Below are 23,534 nucleotides of genomic sequence, written 5' to 3'. Positions count from 1 at the left end.
TGATGATCAGACACGGCCTAGTTGACTCGGATCATGTTTCACTTAGATGACTAGAGGGATGTCTATCTGAGTGGGAGTTCATTGAATAATTTGATTAGATGAACTTAATTATCATGAACTTAGTCTAAAATCTTTACACTATGTCTTGTAGATCAAATGGCCCACGCTAATGTTGCCCTCAACATCAACGCGTTCCCAGAGAAAACCAAGCCGAAAGATGATGGCAACAACTATACGGACTGGGTCCGGAACCTGAGGATCATCCTCATAGCTGCCAAGAAAGATTATGTCCTAGAAGCACCGCTAGGTGACGCACCCATCCCAGTGAACCAAGACGTTATGAACGCTTGGCAGTCACGTGCTGATGATTACTCCCTCGTTTAGTGCGGCATGCTTTACAGCTTAGAACCGGGGCTCCGAAAGCGTTTTGAGCGACACGGAGCATATGAGATGTTCGAAGAGCTGAAAATGGTTTTCCAAGCTCATGCCCGGGTCGAGAGATATGAAGTCTCCGACAAGTTCTTCAGTTGTAAGATGGAGGAAAACAGTTCTGTCAGTGAGCACATACTCAAAATGCCTGGGTTGCATAACCGCTTAACTCAGTTGGGAGTTAATCTCCCGGATGACGCGGTCATTAACAGAATCCTTCAGTCGCTTCCACCGAGCTACAAGAGCTTTGTGATGAACTTTAATATGCAGGGGATGGAAAAGACCATTCCTGAGGTATATTCAATGCTAAAATCAGCGGAGGTGGAAATCAAAAAGGAACATCAAGTGTTGATGGTGAATAAAACCACTAAGTTCAAGAAAGGCAAGGGTAAAAAGAACTTCAAGAAGGACGGCAAGGGAGTTGCCGCGCCCGGTAAGCAAGCTGCCGGGAAGAAGTCAAAGAATGGACCCAAGCCTGAGACTGAGTGTTTTTATTGCAAGGGAAGTGGTCACTGGAAGCGGAACTGCCCCAAATATTTAGCGGACAAGAAGGCCGGCAACACCAAAGGTATATGTGATATACATGTAATTGATGTGTACCTTACCAGTACTCGTAGTAGCTCCTGGGTATTTGATACCGGTGCGGTTGCTCACATTTGTAACTCAAAGTAGGAGCTGCGGAATAAGCGGAGACTGGCGAAGGACGAGGCGACGATGCGCGTCGGGAATGGTTCCAAGGTCGATGTGATCGCCATCGGCACGCTGCCTCTACATTTACCTACGGGATTAGTTTTAAACCTCAATAATTGTTATTTAGTGCCAGCTTTGAGCATGAACATTGTATCAGGATCTCATTTAATTCGAGATGGCTACTCATTTAAATCCGAGAATAATGGTTGTTCTATTTATATGAGAGATATGTTTTATGGTCATGCTCCACTGGTGAATGGTTTATTCTTAATGAATCTCGAGCGTAATGTTACACACATTCATAGTGTGAATACCAAAAGATGTAAGGTTGATAATAATAGTCCCACATACCTGTGGCACTGCCGCCTTGGTCACATAGGTGTCAAACGCATGAAGAAGCTCCATGCAGATGGACTTTTGGAGTCTCTTGATTACGAATCATTTGACACGTGTGAACCATGCCTTATGGGTAAAATGACCAAGACTCCGTTCTCAGGAACAATGGAGAGAGCAACCAACTTATTGGAAATCATACATACTGATGTGTGCGGTCCAATGAGTGTTGAGGCTCGCGGTGGCTATCGTTATGTTCTCACCCTCACTGATGACTTGAGTAGATATGGGTATGTCTACTTAATGAAACACAAGTCTAGGACCTTTGAAAAGTTCAAGGAATTTCAGAGTGAGGTTGAGAATCAACGTGATAGAAAAATCAAGTTCTTGCAATCAGATCATGGGGGGAATACTTGAGTCACGAATTTGGCACGCACTTAAGGAAATGTGGAATAGTTTCACAACTCACGCCGCCTGGAACACCTCAGCGTAATGGTGTGTCTGAACATCGTAATCGGACTCTATTGGATATGGTGCGATCTATGATGTCTCTTACCGATCTACCGCTGTCATTTTGGGGCTATGCTTTAGAGACTGCCGCCTTCACTTTAAATAGGGCTCCGTTGAAATCTGTTGAGACGACACCGTATGAATTGTGGTTTGGGAAGAAACCTAAGCTGTCGTTTCTAAAAGTTTGGGGATGCGATGCTTATGTCAAGAAACTTCAACCTGAAAAGCTCGAACCCAAATCGGAAAAATGCGTCTTCATAGGATACCCTAAAGAAACTATTGGGTATACCTTCTACCTCAGATCCGAAGGCAAGATCTTTGTTGCCAAGAAGGGATCCTTTCTAGAGAAAGAGTTTCTCTCGAAAGAAATAAGTGGGAGGAAAGTAGAACTTGATGAAGTATTACCTCTTGAACCGGAAAGTGGTGCAACTCAAGAAAATGTTCCTGAGGTGCCTGCACCGACTAGAGAGGAAGTTAATGATGATGATCATGAAACTTCAGATCAAGTTGCTACTGAACTTCGAAGGTCCACAAGGACATGTTCCGCACCAAAGTGGTACGGCAACCCTATCTTGGAAATCATGTTGTTAGACAACAGTGAACCTTCGAACTATGAGGAAGCGATGGCGGGCCTAGATTCTGACAAATGGCTGGAAGCCATGAAATCCGAGATAGGATCCATGTATGAAAACGAAGTATGGACTTTGACTGACTTGCCCGATGATCGGCGAGCCATAGAAAATAAATGGATCTTTAAGAAGAAGACAGACACGGATGGTAATGTAACCATCTATAAAGCTCGGCTTGTCGCTAAGGGTTATCGACAAGTTCAAGGGGCTGACAAGGTGTGCAAGCTCCAACTCTCGATCTATGGGCTGGTGCAAGCATCTTGGAGTTGGAACATTCGTTTTGATGAGATGATCAAAGTGTTTGGGTTTACGCAGACTTCTGGAGAAGGCTGCATTTACAAGAAAGTGAGTGGGAGCTCTGTAGCATTTCTCATATTGTACGTGGATGACATACTGTTGATGGGAAATGATATAGAATTCTTGGAAAGCATAAAGGCCTACTTGAACAAGTGTTTTTCAATGAAGGATCTTGGAGAAGCTGCTTATATATTAGGCATCAAGATCTATAGAGATAGATCCAGACGCCTCATTGGCTTTCACAGAGTACGTACCTTAACAAGATATTGAAGAAGTTCAATATGGATCAGTCAAAGAAGGGGTTCTTGCCTGTATTGCAAGGTACGAGATTGAGCACGACTCAATGCCCGACCACGGCGGAAGATAGAGAAAAGATGAGTGTCGTCCCCTATGCCTCGGCCATAGGGTCTATCATGTATGCTATGTTGTGTACCAGACCTGATGTAAACCTTGCCGTAAGTTTGGTAGGTAGGTACCAAAGTAATCCCGGCATGGAACACTGGAGAGCGGTCAAGAATATCCTGAAGTACCTAAAGATGACAAAGGATATGTTTCTCATTTATGGAGGTGACGAAGAGCTCGTCGTAAAGGGTTACGTCGATGCTAGCTTCGACACAGATCTGGATGACTCTAAGTCACAAACCGGATACGTGTATATTTTGAATGGTGGGGCAGTAAGCTGGTGCAGTTGCAAGCAAAGCGTTGTGGCGGGATCTACATGTGAAGCGGAGTACATGGCAGCCTCAGAGGCAGCACAAGAAGCAATCTGGGTGAAGGAGTTCATTACCGACCTAGGAGTCACACCCAATGTGTCGGGCCCGATGACTCTCTTCTGTGACAACACTGGAGCTATTGCCCTTGCCAAGGAGCCCAGGTTTCACAGGAAGACCACGCATATCAAGTGTCGCTTCAACTCCATTCATGAAAGTGTTCAAAATGGAGACATAGATATTTGTAAAGTACATACGGACCCGAATGTGGCAGATCCGTTGACTAAGCCTCTCCCTAGAGCAAAACATGATCAACACCAGAACTCTATGGGTGTTCGATTCATCACAATGTAACTAGACTATTGACTCTAGTGCAAGTGGGAGACTATTGGAAATATGCCCTAGAGGCAATAATAAAATGGTTATTATTATATTTCTTTGTTCATGATAATTGTCTATTGTTCATGCTATAATTGTGTTATCCAGAAATCGTAATACATGTGCGAATACATAGACCACAACACGTCCCTAGTGAGCCTCTAGTTGACTAGCTCGTTAATCAAAAGATAGTCATGGTTTCCTGACTATGGACATTGGATGTCATTGATAACGGGATCACATCATTAGGAGAATGATGTGATGGACAAGACCGAATCCTAAGCATAGCTTAAAGATCGTGTAGTTCGTTTGCTAGAGCTTTTCCGAATGTCAAGTATCATTTCCTTAGACCATGAGATTGTGCAACTACCGGATGCCGTAGGAGTGCTTTGGGTGTGCCAAACGTCACAACATAACTGGGTGACTATAAAGGTACACTACGGGTATCTCCGAAAGTGTCTGTTGGGTTGGCACGAATCGAGACTGCGATTTGTCACTCCGTATGACGGAGAGGTATCTCTGGGCCCACTCGGTAATGCATCATCATAATGAGCTCAATGTGATCAAGTGGTTGATCACGGGATCATGCATTATGGTACGAGTAAAGTGACTTGCCGGTAACGAGATTGAACAAGGTATTGGGATACCGACGATCGAGTCTCGGGCAAGTAACGTACTGATTGACAAAGGGAATTGTATACGGGATTGATTGAATCCTCGACATCGTGGTTCATCCGATGATATCATCGAGGAGCATGTGGGAGCCAACATGGGTATCCAGATCCCGCTGTTGGTTATTGACCGGAGAGTCGTCTCGGTCATGTCTGCGTGTCTCCCGAACCAGTAGGGTCTACACACTTAAGGTTCGGTGACGCTAGGGTTGTTGAGATATTAGTATACGGTAACCCGAAAGTTGTTCGGAGTCCCGGATGAGATCCCGGACGTCACGAGGAGTTCCGGAATGGTCCGGAGGTGAAGATTTATATAGAGGAAGTCAAGTTTCGGCCATCGGGAAAGTTTCGGGGGTAATCGGTATTGTACCGGGACCACTGGAAGGGTCCTGGGGGTCCACCGGGTGGGGCCATCTATCCCGGAGGGGCCCATGGGATGAAGTGGGAGGGGAACCAGCCCCTAGTGTGCTGGTGCACCCCCCATGGGCCTCCCCCGGCGCCTAGGGTTGGAAACCCTAGGGGTGGGGGGCGCCCCACTTGGCTTGGGGGGCACTCCACCTCCCTTGCCCCCCCCTTGGAGATTGCATCTCCTAGGGCTGGAGCCCCCGTAAGGGTCCTATATATAGTGGGGGGAGGGAGGGCAGCCGCACCCTATCCCTTGGCGCCTCCCTCTCCCTCCCGTGACACTCCTCCCTCTCCCTAAGCTTGGCGAAGCCCTGCCGAGATCACCGTTACTTCCACCACCACGCCGTCGTGCTGCTGGATCTCCATCAACCTCTCCTTCCCCCTTGCTGGATCAAGTTGGAGGAGACGTCTTCCCAACCGTACGTGTGTTGAACGTGGAGGTGCCGTCCGTTCAGCGCTAGGTCATCGGTGATTTGGATCACGACGAGTATGACTCCATCAACCCCGTTCTCTTGAACGCTTCCGCTCGCGATCTACAAGGGTATGTAGATGCACTCCCCTCTCCCTCGTTGCTAGATGACCCCATCGATTGATCTTGGTGATGCGTAGAAAATTTTAAAATTCTGCTACGTTCCCCAACAGGAAGGTAGTATTCGGACATCGGAATGGTTTCGAGTGGTTCGGGTATTTTACCGGGGTACCGAGGGGTTACCGGAACCCCCCGGGGAAGTATTGGGCCTACATGGGCCTTAGTGTAGAGAGATGGGAGCCCGCAAGGGGTGGCGCGCGCCCCCTACAAGGGAGTCCGAATAGGACAAGGAGGAGGGGGCGCGGCCCCCCTTCCTCTCCCTCTTCCTCTCCTTCCTTTTCCCCTTCCGGTGAGAAAGGAAAAAGGGAGGGGGCGAATCCTACTACGAGTGGAGTCCTAGTACGTAGGACTCCCCCCATGGCACGCCCCTCCTGGCCGGCTGCCTCCTCCTACCCTCCTTTATATAGGGGGAAGGGGCACCCCATAGCACATCAATTGTTCTCTTACCGTGTGCGGTGCCCCCCTCCACAGTTTACTCCTTCGGTCATAGCGTCATAGTGCTTAGACGAAGCCCTACGCATATCACATCACCATCACCGTCACCACGCCTTCGTGCTGACAAAACTCTCCCTCAACCCTCTACTAGATCAAGAGTTCGAGGGACGTCATCGAGCTGAATGTGTGCTAAACTCGGAGGTGTCGTATGTCCGGTACTAGATCGGTTGGATCATGAAGACGTTCGACTACATCAACCGCGTTAACCTAACGCTTCCACTTTCGGTCTACAAGGGTACGTCAACACACTCTCCCCCTCTCGTTGCTATGCATCTCCTAGATAGATCTTGTGTGATTGTAGGAAATATTTTGAAATTGCATGCTACGTTCCCCAATAGTGGTATTAGAGCCATGTCTATGCGTAGATGATACGCACGAGTAGAACACAAAGAGTTGTGGGCGATAATAGTCATATTGCTTACCACCAACGTCTTATTTTGATTTGGCGTTTTTTTTTGGATGAAGCGGCCCGGACAAACCTTACATGACCACGCTCATGAGACCGGTTCCACCGACAGACATGCAACTTGTTTTGCATAAAGGTGGTTGGCGGGTGTTTGTTTCTCCAACTTTAGTTGAATCGAATTTGACTATGGCCGGTCCTTGTTGAAGGTTAAAACAGCACACTTGACAAAAAATCATTGTGGTTTTGATGCGTAGGTAAGAACGGTTCTTGCTAGAAGCCCGCAGCAGCCACGTAAACTTGCAACAACAAAGTAGAGGACATCTAACTTGTTTTTGCAGGGCATGTTGTAATGTGATATGGTTAAGACATGATTAGATATAAACTGTTGTATGATATGATCATGTTTTGTAAAATTTATCGGCAACTGGCAGGAGCCTTATGGTTGTTGCTTTATTGTATGAAATGCAATCGCCATGTAATTGCTTTACTTTATCACTAAGCGGTAGCGATAGTCGTAGAAGCAATAGTTGGCGAGACGACAACAACCTACGATGGAGATCAAGGTGTCAAGCCGGTGACGATGGAGATCATGACGGTGCTTTGGAGATGGAGATCAAAGGCACAAGATGATGATGGCCATATCATGTCACATATTTTGATTGCATGTGATGTTTATCTTTTATGCATCTTATTTTTCTTAGTACGGCGGTAGCATTATAAGATGATCCCTCACTAAATTTCAAGGTATAAGTGTTCTCCCTGAGTATGCACCGTTGTGACAGTTCATCGTGCCGAGACACCACGTGATGATCGGGTGTGATAAACTCTACGTTACATACAACGGGTGTAAGACAGTCTTGCATGTGCACAATACTCTAGTTAAAATTGACGAGCCTAGCATATGCAGATATGGCCTCGGAACACTAAGACCGAAAGGTTGAACGTGAATCATATAATAGATATGATCAACATAGATATGTTCACCATTGAAAACTACTCCATCTCACATGATGATCGGACATGGTTTAGTTGATATGGATCACGTGATCATTTAGATGAATAATAGATATGATCAACATAGATATGTTCACCATTGAAAACTACTCCATCTCACGTGATGATCGGACATGGTTTAGTTGATATGGATCACGTGATCATTTAGATGACTAGAGGGTTGTCTATCTATGTGGGAGTTCCTAAGTAATATGATTAATTGAACTTAAATTTATCATGAACTTAGTCCTGATAGTTTTTGCATATCTATGTTGTTGTAGATCAATGGCCCATGCTACCATTCACTTGAATTTTAATGCGTTCCTAGAGAAAGCTAAGATGAAAGATGATGGTAGCAACTACACGGACTGGGTCCGTAACTTGAGGATTATCCTCATTGCTGCACAGAAGAATAACGTCCTGGAAGCACCGCTAGGTGCAAGACCCACTGCAGGAGCAACTCTGGATGTTATGAACGTCTGGCAGACTAAAGTTGATGACTACTCGATAGTTTAGTGTGGCATGCTTTACGGCTTACAATCGGGACTTCAAAGACGTTTTGAACGTCATGGAGCATATGAGATGTTCCAAGAGTTGAAGTTAATATTTCAAGCAAATTCCCGAGTTGAGAGATATGAAGTCTCCAACAAGTTCTATAGCTGCAAGATGGAGGAGAACAGTTCTGTCAGTGAACACATACTCAGAATGTCTGGGTACCATAACCACTTGACTCAACTAGGAGTTAATCTTCCTGATGATAGTGTCATTGACAGAGTTCTTCAATCACTGCCACCAAGCTATAAAGGCTTCATGATGAACTATAATATGCCAGGGATGAACAAGACGATTCCGGAGCTCTTCGCAATGCTAAAGGCTGTGGAGGTAGAAATCAAGAAGGAGCATCAAGTGTTAATGGTTAACAATACCACTAGTTTCAAGAAAAAGGGCAAAGGGAAGAAGGGGAACTTCAAGAAGAATAGCAAGCAAGTTCCTGCTCCCAGGAAGAAGCCCAAGTCTAGACCTAAGCCTAAAACTGAGTGCTTCTACTACAAAGGGACTGGTCACTGGAAGCGGAACTGCCCCAAGTATTTGGCGGATAAGAAGGATGGCAAAGTGAAAGGTATATTTGATATACAAGTTATTGATGTGTACCTTACTAATGCTCGTAGTAGCGCCTGGGTATTTGATACTGGTTCTGTTGCTCATATTTGCAACACGAAACAGGGGCTATAGATTAAATGAAGATTGGCTAAGGACAAGGTGACGATGCGCATCAGAAATGGTTCCAAGGTCGATGTGATCGCCGTCGGCACGCTACCTCTACATCTACCTTCAGGATTAGTTTTAGAACTGAATAATTGTTATTTGGTGCCCGCGTTGAGCATAAACATTATATCTGGATCTTGTTTGATGAGAGACGGTTATTCATTTAAATCAGAGAATAATGGTTGTTCTACTTGTATGAGTAATATCTTTTATGGTCATGCACCCTTGATGAGTGGTCTATTTTTGTTGAATCTCGATCGTAGTGATACAAATATTCATAATATTGAAGCCAAAAGATGCAAAGTTAATAATGATAGTGCAACTTATTTGTGGCACTCCGTTTAGGTCATACTGGTGTAAAGCGCTTGAAGAAACTCCATGCCGATGGGCTTTTGGAATCACTTGATTGTGAATCATTTGATGCTTGCGAACCATGCCTCATGGGAAAGATGATTAAGACTCCATTCTCCGGAACAATGGAGCGAACAACTGACTTATTGGAAATAATACATACTAATGTATGCGGTCCGATGAGTGTTGAAGCTCGTGGCGCGTATCGTTATTTTCTGACCTTCACATATGATTTGAGCAGATATGGGTATGTCTACTTAATGAAACATAAGTCTGAAACATTTGAAAAGTTCAAAGAATTTCAGAGTAAAGTGGAAAATCATCGTAACAAGAAAATAAAGTTTCTACGATCTGATCGTGGAGGTGAATATTTAGGTTACGAGTTTGGTCTTCATTTGAAACAATGTGGAATAGTTTTGCAAGTCACACCACCTGGAACACCACAGCGTAATGGTGTGTTCGAACGTTGTAACCGTACTTTATTAGATATGGTGCAATCTATGATGTCTCTTACCGATTTACCGCTATCGTTTTTGGGTTATGCTTTAGAGACGGCTGCATTCACGTTAAATAGGGCACCATATAAATCTGTTGAGATGACACCGTATGAACTGTGGTTTGGCAAGAAACCTAAGCTATCGTTTCTTAAAGTTTGGGGTTGCGATGCTCATGTGAAAAATCTTCAACCTGATAAGCTTGAACCGAAATCGGAGAAATGTGCCTTCATAGGATACCCAAAAGAAACTGTTGGGTACACCTTCTACCATAGATCTGAAGGCAAGATATTCGTTGCTAAGAATGGATCCTTTCTAGAGAAGGAGTTTCTCTTGAAAGAAGTGAGTGGGAGGAAAGTAGAGCTTTATGAGGTAATTGTACCTTCTCCCGAATTGGAAAGTAGTTCATCACAGAAATCAGTTCCAGTGATGCCTACAATAATCAGTGAGGAAGTTAATGATGATGATCATGAAACTTTGGATCAAGTTACTACCGAACCTCGTAGGTCAACCAGAGTAAGGTCCGCACCAGAGTGGTACGGTAATCCTGTTCTGGAAGTCATGTTGCTAGACCATGACGAACCTACGAACTATGAGGAAGCGATGATGAGCCCAGATTCTGTGAAATGGCTTGAGGCCATGAAATCTGAGATGGGATCCACGTATGAGAACAAAGTGTGGACTTTGGTTGACTTGCCCGATGATCAGCAAGCCATAGAGAATAAATGGATCTTCAACAAGAAGACTGACATTGACGGTGATATTACTGTCTACAAAGCTCGACTTGTTGCGAAAGGTTTTCGACAAGTTCAAGGAGTTGACTATGATGCTACCTTCTCACCCGTAGCGATGCTTAAGTCTGTCAGAATCATGTTAGCAATTGCCGCATTTTATGATTATGAAATTTGGCAAATGGATGACAAAACTGCATTCCTTAATGGATTTCTTAAAGAAGAGTTGTATACGATGCAACCAGAAGGTTTTTTCGATCCTAAAGGTGCTAACAAAGTGTGCAAGCTCCAGCGATCCATTTATGGAGTGGTGCAAGCATCTCGGAGTTGGAATATACGCTTTGATAGTGTGATCAAAGCATATGGTTTTATACGGACTTTTGGAGAAGCCTGTATTTACAAGAAAGTGAGTGGGAGCTCTGTAGCATTTCTGATATTATATGTGGATGACATATTGCTAATCGGAAATGATACTGAATTTCTGAATAGCATAAAAGGATACTTGGATAAGAATTTTTCAATGGAAGACCTCGATGAAGCTGCTTATATATTGGGCATCAAGATCTATAGAGATAGATCAAGACGCTTAATTGGACTTTCACAAAGCACATACCTTGATAAAGTTTTGAAGAAGTTCAAAATGGATCAGTCAAAGAAAGGGTTATTGCATGTGTTACAAGGTGTGAAGTTGAGTCAGACTCAATGCCCAACCATTGCAGAAGATAGAGAGAAAATAAAAGGCATTCCCTATGCTTCAACCATATATAGGTTCTATCATGTATGCAATGTTGTGTACCAGACCTGATGTGTGCCTTGCTATAAGTTTAGCAGGGAGGTACCAAAGTAATCCAGGAGTGGATCACTGGACAGCGGTCAAGAACATCCTGAAATACTTGAAAATGAATAAGGATATGTTTCTCGTTTATGGAGGTGACAAAGAGCTTGTCATAAATGGTTACGTCGATGCAAGCTTTGACACTGATCCGGATGACTCAAAGTCGCAAACCAGATACATATTTATATTGAATGGTGGAGCTGTAAGTTGGTGCAGTTCCAAGCAGAGCATCGTGGCGGGATCTACGTGTGAAGTGGAGTACATAGTTGCTTCAGAAGCAGCAAATGAATGAGTCTGGATGAAGTTCATATCCGATCTAGGTGTAATACCTAGTGCATCGGGTCCAATGAAAATCTTTTGTGACAATACTGGAGCAATTGCCTTAGCGAAGGAATCCAGATTTCACAAGAGAACAAAACACATCAAGAGAAACTTCAATTCCATCCGCCATCAAGTCAAGGAGGGAGACATAGCAATTTGCAAAATACATACGGATCTGAATGTTGCAGACCCGTTGAATAAGGCTCTTCCACGAGCAAAACATGATCAACACCAAGACTCCATGGGTGTTAGAATCATTACTATGTAATCTATATTATTTACTCTAGTGCAAGTGGGAGACGGAAGGAAATATGCCCTAGAGGGAATAATAAAGTTGTTATTTATATTTCCTTATATCATGATAAATGTTTATTATTCATGCTAGAATTGTATTAACTGAAAACTTGATACATGTGTGAATACATAGACAAAACAAAGTGTCCCTAGTATGCCTCTACTTGACTAGCTCGTTAATCAAAGATGGTTAAGTTTCCTAACCATAGACATGTGTTGTCATTTGATGAACGGGATCACATCATTAGGAGAATGATGTGATGGACAAGACCCATCCGTTAGCTTAGCATAATGATCGTTAAGTTTTATTGTTATTGCTTTCTTCATGACTCATACATATTCCTCTCACTATGAGATTATGCAATTCCCGAATACCAGAGGAACACCTTGTGTGCTATCAAACGTCACAATGTAACTGGGTGATTATAAAGATGCTCTACAGGTGTCTTCGAAGGTGTTTGTTGGGTTGGCATAGATCAAGATTAGGATTTGTCACTCCGAGTATCGAAGAGGTATCTTTGGGCCCTCTCGGTAATGCACATCACTATAAGCCGTGCAAGCAATGTGACTAATGAGTTAGTTACGGGATGATGCATTATGGAATGAGTAAAGAGACTTGCCAATGACAAGATTAAACTAGGTATGAGGATACTGACGATCGAATCTCGGGCAAGTAACATACCGATGACAAAGGGAATAACGTATGTTGTTATTGCGGTTTGACCGATAAAGATCTTCGTAGAATATGTAGGGACCAATATGAGCATCCAGGTTCCGCTGTTGGTTATTGACTAGAGATGTGTCGCGGTCATGTCTACATAGTTCTCGAACCCATACGGTACGCACGCTTAACGTTCGATGATGATTTGTATTATGAGTTATGTGTTTTGGTGACCGAAGTTTGATTCGGAGTCCCGGATGAGATCACGGACATGACGAGGGGTCTCGAAATGGTCGAGAGGTAAAGATTCGTATATTGGAAGGTAGTATTCGAACATCGGAATGGTTTCAAGTGGTTCGGGTATTTTACCGGAGTACCGAGGGGTTACCGGAACCCCCGAGGAAGTATTGGGCCTACATGGGCCTTAGTGGAGAGAGAGGGGAGCCCGCAAGGGGTGGCGTGCGCCCCCCCCTCCAAGGGAGTCCATATAGGACAAGGAGGGGGGGGGGGCTCGGCCCCCTTCCTCTCCCTCTCCCTCCCCTTCCTTTTTCCCTCCGGTGAGAAAGGAAAATGGGGGGTGGGTGAATCCTACTAGGAGTGCAGTCCTAGTAGGACTCCCCCCATGGCACGCCCCTCCTGGTCGGCCGCCTCGTCCTCCCCTCCTTTATATACGGGGGCAGAGGGGCACCCCATAGCACATCAATTGTTCTCTTAGCCGTGTGCGGTGCCCCCCTCCATAGTTTACTCCTTCGGTCATAGCGTCATAGTGCTTAGACAAAGCCCTGCGCGGATCACATCACCATCACCGTCGCCATGCCGTCGTGTTGACGAAACTCTCCGTGGACCCTCTACTGGATCAAAAGTTCGATGGACGTCATCAAGCTGAACGTGTGCTGAACTTGGAGGTGTCGTACGTTCGGTACTAGATCGGTTGGATCATGAAGACGTTCGACTACATCAACCGTGTTAACCTAATGCTTCCGCTTTCGTCTACGAGGATGCGTGGACACACTCTCCCCCTCTCCTTGTTATGCATCTCCTAGATAGATCTTGCGTGATCGCAGGATTTTTTTTTAAAATTGCATGCTACATTCCCCAACACCTCCATGCGGAGGTGACGGCAAAAAAGGGCGGGAATTGGGGTGGAGAGCGGCGTGATGGAAGAGGAGAGAGTTGAGAAAGAGTGATTTTGAAAGCGGAATCAGTGCGGCCAGCTCCAAATGCACGGGCTTCACCTTTGTTTTCGGTGGCTCGGGAGTGTCGGAGTCCTACGTGGTTGGTGTCCGAATTCCCACAAAACCCCTGGTTTGGTTCCAGTTTGGAGGAAAACGAAAGTCCAAACTGGTCCATGGATGGATGCGGGACTCTTTTGAATGGCTTGCGGTTGCGGGGTCCGCACCGTGCGGTTTGGACAGATGTGGGAGGTTTGAGGGTCCGCACTCGAGTTGGCCTGATACTACATCATGTAGATTAGTTTCGTTGCAATGGCTGATATACACTGATTTTTGTTGAGATCAAATTATCGTTATATCTAACTGAGCGTAATTTAGACGGTAGTTTTCTTGTTGTGGAACCATCCTATTAAGATTTTAATGTCTTGCATTTTTAAATTTATTTTAGACTTTCCGACGATATTTTTGTGTGTGTAAGAAGACGTTTTCATCGAATATGAGATGTCTATGTTGACTTTGTTAATCTTAAAATGATGTGACAACTCAATATCTTGAAAGTGTCCATAGTGATAGAATATGCGTGGATGCGCTCGTAAGATGAATGTACATGTATACGCAACCATATAAAATTATACCGTGTTAGAAAAAAATTACTCCATTCCCCTAACTACAAGTATTTCGATACAGAGGTACTAGTATATAATTTCATGGCATCAACTGTCGGTCACGTTGAAAAAAAATGGCATAAATGAACATGCGGGACACCAGGAAACGAATAAAAGAATAGAAGAACATGACGACCATTGTGGTCTTCAAGTCAGGTGATTTTGGGTGGACTTCCGTCCCGGCGCGCACACATCATCCCCCCCGCTCTCTTTCTCTCTCTGTCTCCCTCCGTGTGCCCGGAGATGGCGGGCGGGGGCGAGCTGGTGGTCAGCTTCGGGGAGATGCTGGTGGACTTCGTGCCCACGGTGGCGGGGGTGTCGCTGGCGGAGGCGCCGGCCTTCCTCAAGGCCCCCGGCGGCGCGCCGGCCAACGTCTCCATCGCGGTCGCGCGGCTCGGCGGCGAGGCCGCCTTCGTCGGCAAGCTCGGCGACGACGAGTTCGGCCGGATGCTGGCCGCCATCCTCCGCGACAACGGCGTCGACGACGGCGCCGTCGTCTTCGACGCCGGGGCGCGCACCGCGCTCGCCTTCGTCACGCTGCGCGCCGACGGGGAGCGCGAGTTCATGTTCTACCGCAACCCCAGCGCCGACATGCTCCTCACCGCCGACGAGCTCAACGTCGACGTCATCAAGAGGGTACGCGAGTCACGACTCTCCTTGTTACCGGTTTCTTTGCTTGTGATCTGGGGAACCAACTCGATCCAGTTTCCTGGATCCGGACGCGAGCGCTAGCTAGGTTTCTTGTGCTGCTGATTTGGTGCGCATCAGGTGGAATTTTCTTCGTCATGTTCCTCTTGTTTTTCTAGGTGTCCTTTTCGTTTCGTGCAATTCGGGTGCTGAATCTTCCTTGGCAAATTAGGCGGATCTTGGTCGGATTTTGTTGTGCAGTCCGGTTGGTTGGTACTGTACTTGTTCTTTTACTGGATCTGTCTGATACTTTAACCCGTGTCATGTACAGCAGTAGAAATGTAGAATCCAATGTGAATTATATTTCGTTGTGATGCACGAAATGAGATTTGAGAGGTGTTAGCTGATTTGCTATGTCAGATAAATCTTGTCATGGTTAGTACTAAAACTTTTGAGAAAATGTTTGGACATTTGGTACTACCTCTGTTCCTAAATATAAGAAGTGTTGGCAGTTCACCAAAACTTCTTATATTTGGTACTGTGAAACTGAGACGTAATTTCAGAATTGTGCATGTCAGGTAGTTCGTTCGATATGAACATCTCCAGGACCATAGTCTAATGTCCTCAGCACACCTACGGATGACCAAGTTAACCGATTCATCAGCTCTGTTGAAGATGAGGGCATCGTGGCGTTTCCAAACGTTCCACATGGTAGGGGTGCAGATCGTAACTTGACATAGTCGCCAGAGAAGCAGGTGATCAACATTTTCATCCATGGGGCAGGAGGGTCATGTCGGCTTGGATGTATAGTTCTATGATCGAGAACTACCACATATCAGGTGCTGCTAGACGCTTCAACCGTTCATGGTTAGATTTGTGCTCTGCGTGCAGACTTTATAAGAAAGTGTTCAACTCTAACGATATGATTCTTAAATCTGTCGATTTCTTGCGAAGTTTCTGTACTGCACTGTTCTATTTCGTTGAGGGAAAATGACTCACAACTTATAATCCACCCAGGCTACAGTCTTCCACTATGGATCAATAAGCTTGATTGCTGAGCCTTGCCGGTCGGCACATCTGCGCGCCATGGAGATTGCCAAAGAGGCCGGCGCGCTTCTCTCATATGATCCGAACCCAAGGGAGGCACTGTGGTCATCCCGTGAGGAGGCTCGCACCAAGATCTTGAGTATCTGGGACCAGGCAGACATTGTCAAGGTCAGTGAGTCTGAGGTCGAGTTTTTGACTGGCATCGACTCAGTAGAGGACGATGTTGTCATGAAGCTGTGGCGCCCTACCTTTAAGCTCCTCCTGGTCACTCTTGGAGGTCAAGGCTGCAAGTACTATGCCAGGGTATGCTCTACAAGTTTTTACAATCTATTGTTAGTGCTGGTTGTACTTTGTATGTCAAATCTAAGCTTCACTGGGCTTTGCTTTGTATGCACTCAGGACAAGTATATAATAACTCTTGCACAATTACCATTGAAAATTGAAGACTCATGATGTAACTGAGACTTGAGCTTTGTTGTATTTGACTAGGATTTCCGTGGAGTTGTCCCATCGTACAAAATACAACAAGTTGACACAACAGGTGCTGGTGATGCATTTGTTGGTGCTCTGCTCCGGAAAATTGTCCAGGATCCATCATCACTGCAAGTAAGCTTGCCTACAAACACTTCCTTGAGCATTACTGTACTAGTTTCAATCTAGCTCTGTACAACTCATGCCGTTTTTCGTACCTAGAAGTAGGTGGTTCACTAATTCCATATCTGCTGGTTGCTGCAGAATCAGGAAAAGCTTGAGGAGGCGATTAAATTTGCCAATGCATGTGGAGCAATCACCACCACAAAGAAAGGGGCAATCCCTTCATTGCCCACAGAAATTGAGGTCTTGCAGCTGATGGAGAATGCATAGATGCTTACGATTTCGCTAGCTTCTAATTCTGCAAGTTGTATTGTACGCTGATGGAGAATATTCAGTTGTAGTGGATGATATTTTGTACCAGGCATAAATGGAATCTTGATCCATAAATTCAGCTGGACGGCTCTGTATGATATCTGTTCCATTTCTGAGCTTCTTTCGGATGTGAAACGGAGGGAAGTTATGTTATCTGTAATCCCGCAGTGCTGTTGCCGAGGAATATGTGCTGTAGGCTTTCTTATTGGACCCTGATAAATCCTGAACGTTTGGATTTTAGGCATGTCATCCTGAACATTTTTTCATGGCAACTTTAGTTGACGCGAGGTGACAAGTTTAGTTGTTAAGACATGGCAACTTTGTCCCAGTTCATTTTATTGTCAAAAAATTGCCATGTTTGCCAACCTCACGGGAACTAAAGTTGCCATGAAAAATGTTCGGGTTGCCATGTTTAAAATCCGAACGTTCGGGATTTATCATTTCTGTTCTTATTTAGTTGATTAATTTTGAAGTGCAACAATGGAACCAGAAAGTTGTAGAGAGCCTTAAAACGGTATGTGAAGCTGTTGTAGCTTAATTTTTCATACTCCCTCCGGTCCTTTTTACTCTGCATATTAGGTTTGTCCGAAGTCAATCTCATCCAACTTTGACCAAGTTTATATAAAAAATTATAGACATTCACATAACAACACCAATGTCATTAGATTCATCTTGGAATATATTTTCATATTATATTTATTAGATATTATAGATGTTAATAATTTCTAATATAAATTTGGTCAAACTTATTAAAGTTTGACTTTCGGCAAATCCAATGTGCAGAGTAAAAAGGACCGGAGGGAGTACATAAATGTGGTTCCCTTTTTTTTTATTGTGATGATTTTTTGCTTCGTGGGTATTATAGGCGTATTAGAATCTCATGTTGTTTTGGAACCATGCATACCTCTTTCACGTAGTATTGGTTGCGATGCTATTATTACGTTTTGCTCCGATTTAAACTTATTCATCAATCATCTGGGTCTAGTAGGTAGGAAAGGAAATGAAGCAATGCTAGAAAGCAAGGCATCCTTTCTTTGTGCCGAAGTGAAGTTGACAGTTTAAAGCGTCATAAAGAATCAAAGATTCAATCAAAGTTAACTGGCGACATGCTTGAAACTTGTTAAGAGGAGCCCCGTCGACCTGTTAACCGGATTCTCTATGTCAGCGACCCAAAGTACCGCCGCGGCCACATCAACTAAAGGCGCTACCATGGCAGCCCAAACTGCTGCCATGGCAGCGAAACCGACGGCAACACAAACTGGAGAGCCAAGGCAGCGAGCCCACCAACACATGGGCCGGGCCGGACAAGTTGTTACTCCCAGGGCAGGCAGACTACAAGTACCCAGCCAAGACGCAGCGAACGGGCATCCGGGCTTGGATCACGAACGGCAACGGCGGCTTCCTCTTTTCCCTGTCATCTCCTACCTCCTGTACTCTCCCTCCTCAACCTCTTGGAGTTGAGCTTGAACTTCCTGTAATGGAGTAATTCGAGTGATTCGTGAGTGGCTACATAACATCGTGGCATCAGAGCCTCCTTCCACCCTTCCGATTCGCCACAAATTTTCCCGAGTTCGTCCAATTTTTGCCCAATTTTTTCTTCTGAGTTCATCAATTTCTTCCACCACCATGCACCCGGAGCTGAAGTCCTACTTGGCCGATTACCACGCACGGACCATGGCGCGCTACGACGCCGTGGACAAGCAGCACGCGCGGATGTTAAAGATCCTCACGGGCGTCTCGACCCCGCAGCTGGCTTGCCCCATGGGCACAGCAGCCGATGGTGGCCTCACCGACGACCCCAGAGCCCCGGCGGTCGTCCACGACGTCTTCTCCACCACCACCCAGGCCCAGGAGACCCCCGCGGTCTCGCATGATGCACCCTCGGTCCGCATCGAGAGGGTGCCCGCCACCTGTTCGACGGAGTGCCTGACCCAGGTCGCCTCCATCGCCAGCGTCGGCGAGGTCCACGACGCTGCCACAGCCGCCCAGCTCGAGCCCGTGGATGACCACATCCACCAGGAGGTCGCCTCCGAGATCATCACACCAGTGGCAACCACCACCGAGGTCAACCCCAAGACCAGCGTGCAGGAGCTGGACGACTCGCCACTACCATGCAGCAACAACTCCACCCAAGTAGTGAGCGAGGCGGACCACATCGTCGTTCTCCTTGTTCCCAACAACTTGGCTGCACTAGCGCCGTCCAAGTGCTTGGCAGAATGCTCCGCCTATGTGGGCGACTGGGTGAAACCTCTGACCGCCACCATCGATAGTGTCGACGAGACACATGACACTCCCATCGCTGAGCGTCTGCACCCGCCTTCCTTCGAACGACATCAACCATGGAGGTTCAATCACATGGGATCCATCTTCAGGCCTAGCCCGTGGCCATCGTTCGGGCCTCTGTCAGTCACAAGCTACCCGGAAGAGCCATGTTCAAGTATCCATAGTCAATCACATCGAGGTTCCTGCTTTAGTCCTTGGTTAGTTCGGTTGATGTTTAGAGATGTTCACCTGGAGGAGCATGGTAATGGAACTGATTCAGTCAAGCCTTGCACCAGTGGAATTCAACACAAAGTGCGTGAAAGTTTCACTGAAATTGCAAGGCGATGTTCGTTTGATGTTCGGAGATGTTCACCGGGAGATGGTCCAGCAATCGCAAGGGAGTTCGATGTTCCTTTGGAAATCAAAAAAATGGATAAAGGATGCATGGGTTCAAGTGTGGCTGCATATGTATTACCTCTTGAAAGATATGAACCATGCAAGTATCAGTTTTTCAGAGAATCAAGCATGACTGATTTTCCTGCTGAATTCGAAGTTGAATACGAAGCTGAATATTATGTTCAAAATACAACTCCTGGATTGGTTGGGCGTGAAGATGACTTAAACCTCTGGAACACAGATGGATGCTCAGCAGGCATTGATAGCAACAATACAGTTGTTGTGGCTGATAGCAAATCTGATAAAATATCTGACAGTTGTGAGTTTATTGGTGATTTGAATTCCTCATCTCTTCAGAAGTGCCCTCTGCTTCTATCTGACCCAGAATACCAATCTGCATGTTCCAGGAAAGTGGACACCTTCTTTAAAGATGTTATAGAAGTTCTGGATATCATGTCTAAAGCGCCACCAAGAAAAGAAAAGAACTTGTCTGCTCAAGATACTTCAAGTGTTCAGCTGTCAATTGATAACTCTTGCCTGGTGATCCTATTTCTGCCCTGGTGTGCAAAATTTCTGTCAATCAAGCCCTTTCAATTATTGCTGGACAAGGGATACCTAGAGTATCACATAACTCTTGGAGAAATTAATTCAAAATTTTTGCAATCATCGGTTGTTCAGTATGTACAGCCAGCAAACTCGGTTCCAGAATATATGAATTCATGTGCAGCCAGTGCCACTAGTTATTGTTGTCATTGGCATTTCTTCACTCAGTTTAAGAGGTTGTGGGCTCCAAGAACTAAAGAAGAGGTGTTTGGTTAGATGTGGTCCGAACCTTTGTTTCATGCTTTTTGTCACCCCTGGGATGCAAGTGACAAGCAATGGAATTCAGAGGGCCATCATAAACAACATGTCAACCTCTTGGTTGTTTTGGTATATTCGACGGTGGAGCATATTGATAGGCTGTAGTTCCGTTGCAACGCCAAATCGTGCCCTCAAATAGCCAAGATTTTGAATGAGCCGCAAGTGCTTGAGTATGCTCGTTCGGTCGCTTCTGATTTTATTCAAAGCGATTATTTGTGCTATTGCGCTCCCTGTGTTCGTGACCAGCCCAAGGTGAATTCTAGTACATCAACAAGTGCTCTTACCAGCCCACTTGCTCAGCAACAAGACTATAACTTTGGCGTTGAGAGTATATTCAAGCTCTTGCCGCACATACTACATCAGACTTCTTGTTCTAAATTCAGTCCTGCTGACCACAACTTGGACAAGCATAATTCAGAGACTGCAAATCGTCGTACCTTTGCTTCGGTCCTACATAACAGCAACAAATTCACTTCCACCGGTTACATGTGTTTGGGCATCCCATTGGTCGACAGTAGGACCCTGCTGATGGAGTTGGAATTACTTATCACACAACCGGCAGAACATTTTCCCATGCTGCAACCCAAACCCCCATGGTCACCTCTTTTCCCACCAAAAATTCCTACAGAATTCAGAAGCTATATGCGAACTAATTCAGAGTTTCTGCGTCTCACTGGTGTTCTTTGGGAATTGACTCAATCTTGGCCCTTTACTCATCATGTCAGTACCTTGTCAAGCTATTGGCGGTGCTTCTCTTGGGGACCAGGTCCCATGACTACTCTGTTTTGGTTGGCCCATATCATCGCCGAAAAGTTACAAGAAGGGTTGCCATGTATTTCTGAGAGCTCTACTATCTGCGGTGGTTTGCGTGCAATGAGACCCATAACTGAAGATTACATCGCAACTTTTATCCTGAGGTGGCAATTCATACAATCAGTTCAATCAGCAACTTCATGTGTGCAGTGGGATCCAGGAGGATTTGATTTTGTTGAACTAGCGGCGAACAGGCACCGGCTCGGCAGATATACAGAACTTCAAGACTCCTGTTCTCCTTCCTGGCTAGCTGATGGCACCTCACATATGCTCAAATTGCATCTGCAAGACACAAACTTCGAGGAACTAGCGGCTAACTGGCACCGGCTTGAGGGCAAGCCGGTTGTTAAGGAGGAGGGGATGTCAGCGACCCAAAGTACCGCCGCGGCCACATCAACTGAAGGCGCTACCATGGTAGCCCAAACTGCTGCCATGGCAGCGAAACCAACGGCAACACAAACTGGAGAGCCAAGGCAGCGAGCCCACCAACACATGGGCCGGGCCGGACAAGTTGTTACTCCCAGGGCAGGCAGACTACAAGTACCCAGCCAAGACGCAGCGAACGGGCATCCGGGCTTGGATCACGAACGGCAACGGCGGCTTCCTCTTTTCCCTGTCATCTCCTACCTCCTGTACTCTCCCTCCTCCTCAACCTCTTGTAGCTGAGCTTGAACTTCCTGTAATGGAGTAATTCGAGTGATTCATGAGTGGGTACATAACACTCTATGCAATCAAACGATGTGACACATGTGCGCTCGGGAACGGCTGTTTCATCTCGTGGACACCACCTCCCATGAGGAGTTCGCGGAGATATTACTCATGTTATGGGTAGTTTGTGCGGCCCATTACATGAAAGGCAATGAGGCCACTGCGGCGTATGTGTAGCTGGCCATGGCCAAGCCAATATACAGGGAAATTTGGTAGGCTATGGAGTAGCTAGGGGGGGCACACCAGGGGATTAGGTAAAACTACTACTAGCCCATTGAATAATGAGCTGCTTATCTGTAAGGATCTAACTAATCAACACGAATTCGATCTAGGAATAGGATCTGAAGAGGAGAATTATGCTGTTCCGCCCAACCGCCCTCACAGCATATTCAAATTGCAATTGAGGCTCATCCCTCCCCTGGCCGAAGCCACCTACTTCCGCTCCAAGTTTTAGAAATGGAGAAGAGCAGTAATATAAAGGAGGAACTCCAGCCGTTACGCCCAGTTTGGGCCTGCAAGCCACTGGGGTTTCTTTTTTCTACAACTGATTAGGATCAAATCAGTTAAATTTCTCAAAGTTTCAACTAGGGTTGTAAGTGATCCTTTTCTTACGCTAGGTGATTCTAAATTATGTACCTTTTCTAGACGTGTTGATTTATTTATTCTCAAGTTACATCTACTGAAACTTCCGTCTTATTTAAGTTCCTAGTTCATTTTGTAACAAAACCCTTTAGTACAACTCAAAAACATTACACACCCAATCACACCCAACCCTTCTCCAGCATTCTTTGCTTTCAGTCCTACTATCTCTACAGGTTCTACTGACATCCTCTGTCGGGTTGGAAGTGAAGAGGGCAAACAATTTAACCCTAATAATAAGAAGGGTAGATTTGAATAAAAGCATTGCCAACAAATGAGAGTGGAAGATGGGACTCAAAGCAAACTACTAATTGATATTTCACTTGTTAAGATATGAGCACAATCTACTAGTGCACTTTATGCAATGTATAATTATCTATTTGGCAACACCTCAATTTTAAAGCTTTACACTTAAGATATCTCAGCCAAGTTATTTGCTACATTCATATGTTCTCTAGAAACACTACCAAGTTATGTAGATACTTAAGCATAATATCTAAAATGATAGATAGAAACACATTATGTAGATCAAGGGCATGCCTTAACTCATAAGAGAACCTGAAAATGTTTGTTTGTTCAAATTAAATGGGAAATCATTATAATAAAATATTTTCTCAAATAACCCAAACTAGATAATACGAAAATTTGCAAGAAAATCCAGTTCGAATTAACAATATATTTTTTGTAACGATAAATATTACAATTGTATGGCAGATTGTATCGTAATATAAATAATTATTTTTGCATTGTTAATGATACTATTTCTACCAAAATGTAGTTGCTCAGCCGATACATATGAAAACATCATGCATTAAAGACAATCTGAATTATGGCAAAGTAAAAAAGTTGAGCATAAATCTTATTCTGGAGAACAAATATTTATATTCAGTCGACCTTGGTCGGTGCATTGACAAAGTCTAGGACCACCTAGAGGAGATACAAAAGACTCG

At 45.2% G+C, this 23,534-nt stretch overlaps 2 protein-coding genes across 2 annotated transcripts; both read left to right on the top strand.

Annotated features, from left to right (window-relative positions):
* The first annotated feature begins 14,470 nt into the window (after nucleotides 1-14,470).
* LOC123104309 (fructokinase-1) lies at nucleotides 14,471-17,089 on the top strand. The gene is made up of 4 exons (XM_044526130.1): nucleotides 14,471-14,961; nucleotides 15,970-16,302; nucleotides 16,489-16,605; nucleotides 16,735-17,089. Exons 1-4 carry the CDS (start codon nucleotides 14,569-14,571, stop codon nucleotides 16,861-16,863), a joined length of 972 nt encoding a protein of 323 aa, XP_044382065.1. The 5' UTR covers nucleotides 14,471-14,568; the 3' UTR covers nucleotides 16,864-17,089.
* A 982-nt stretch (nucleotides 17,090-18,071) lies between these two features.
* Nucleotides 18,072-20,195, top strand: LOC123104308 (uncharacterized). Its single transcript, XM_044526129.1, has 2 exons — nucleotides 18,072-19,882; nucleotides 19,971-20,195. Coding segments are annotated over exons 1-2 (1,353 nt in total). The 5' UTR covers nucleotides 18,072-18,531; the 3' UTR covers nucleotides 19,973-20,195.
* Nucleotides 20,196-23,534: the final 3,339 nt, after the last annotated feature.

The sequence above is a fragment of the Triticum aestivum genome, chromosome 5A (genome assembly GCF_018294505.1).
Source record: "Triticum aestivum cultivar Chinese Spring chromosome 5A, IWGSC CS RefSeq v2.1, whole genome shotgun sequence".
Classification (NCBI taxonomy): domain Eukaryota; kingdom Viridiplantae; phylum Streptophyta; class Magnoliopsida; order Poales; family Poaceae; genus Triticum; species Triticum aestivum.
Note: the sequence above shows the minus strand (reverse complement) of the source record. Positions and strands in the feature narration are given on the sequence as shown.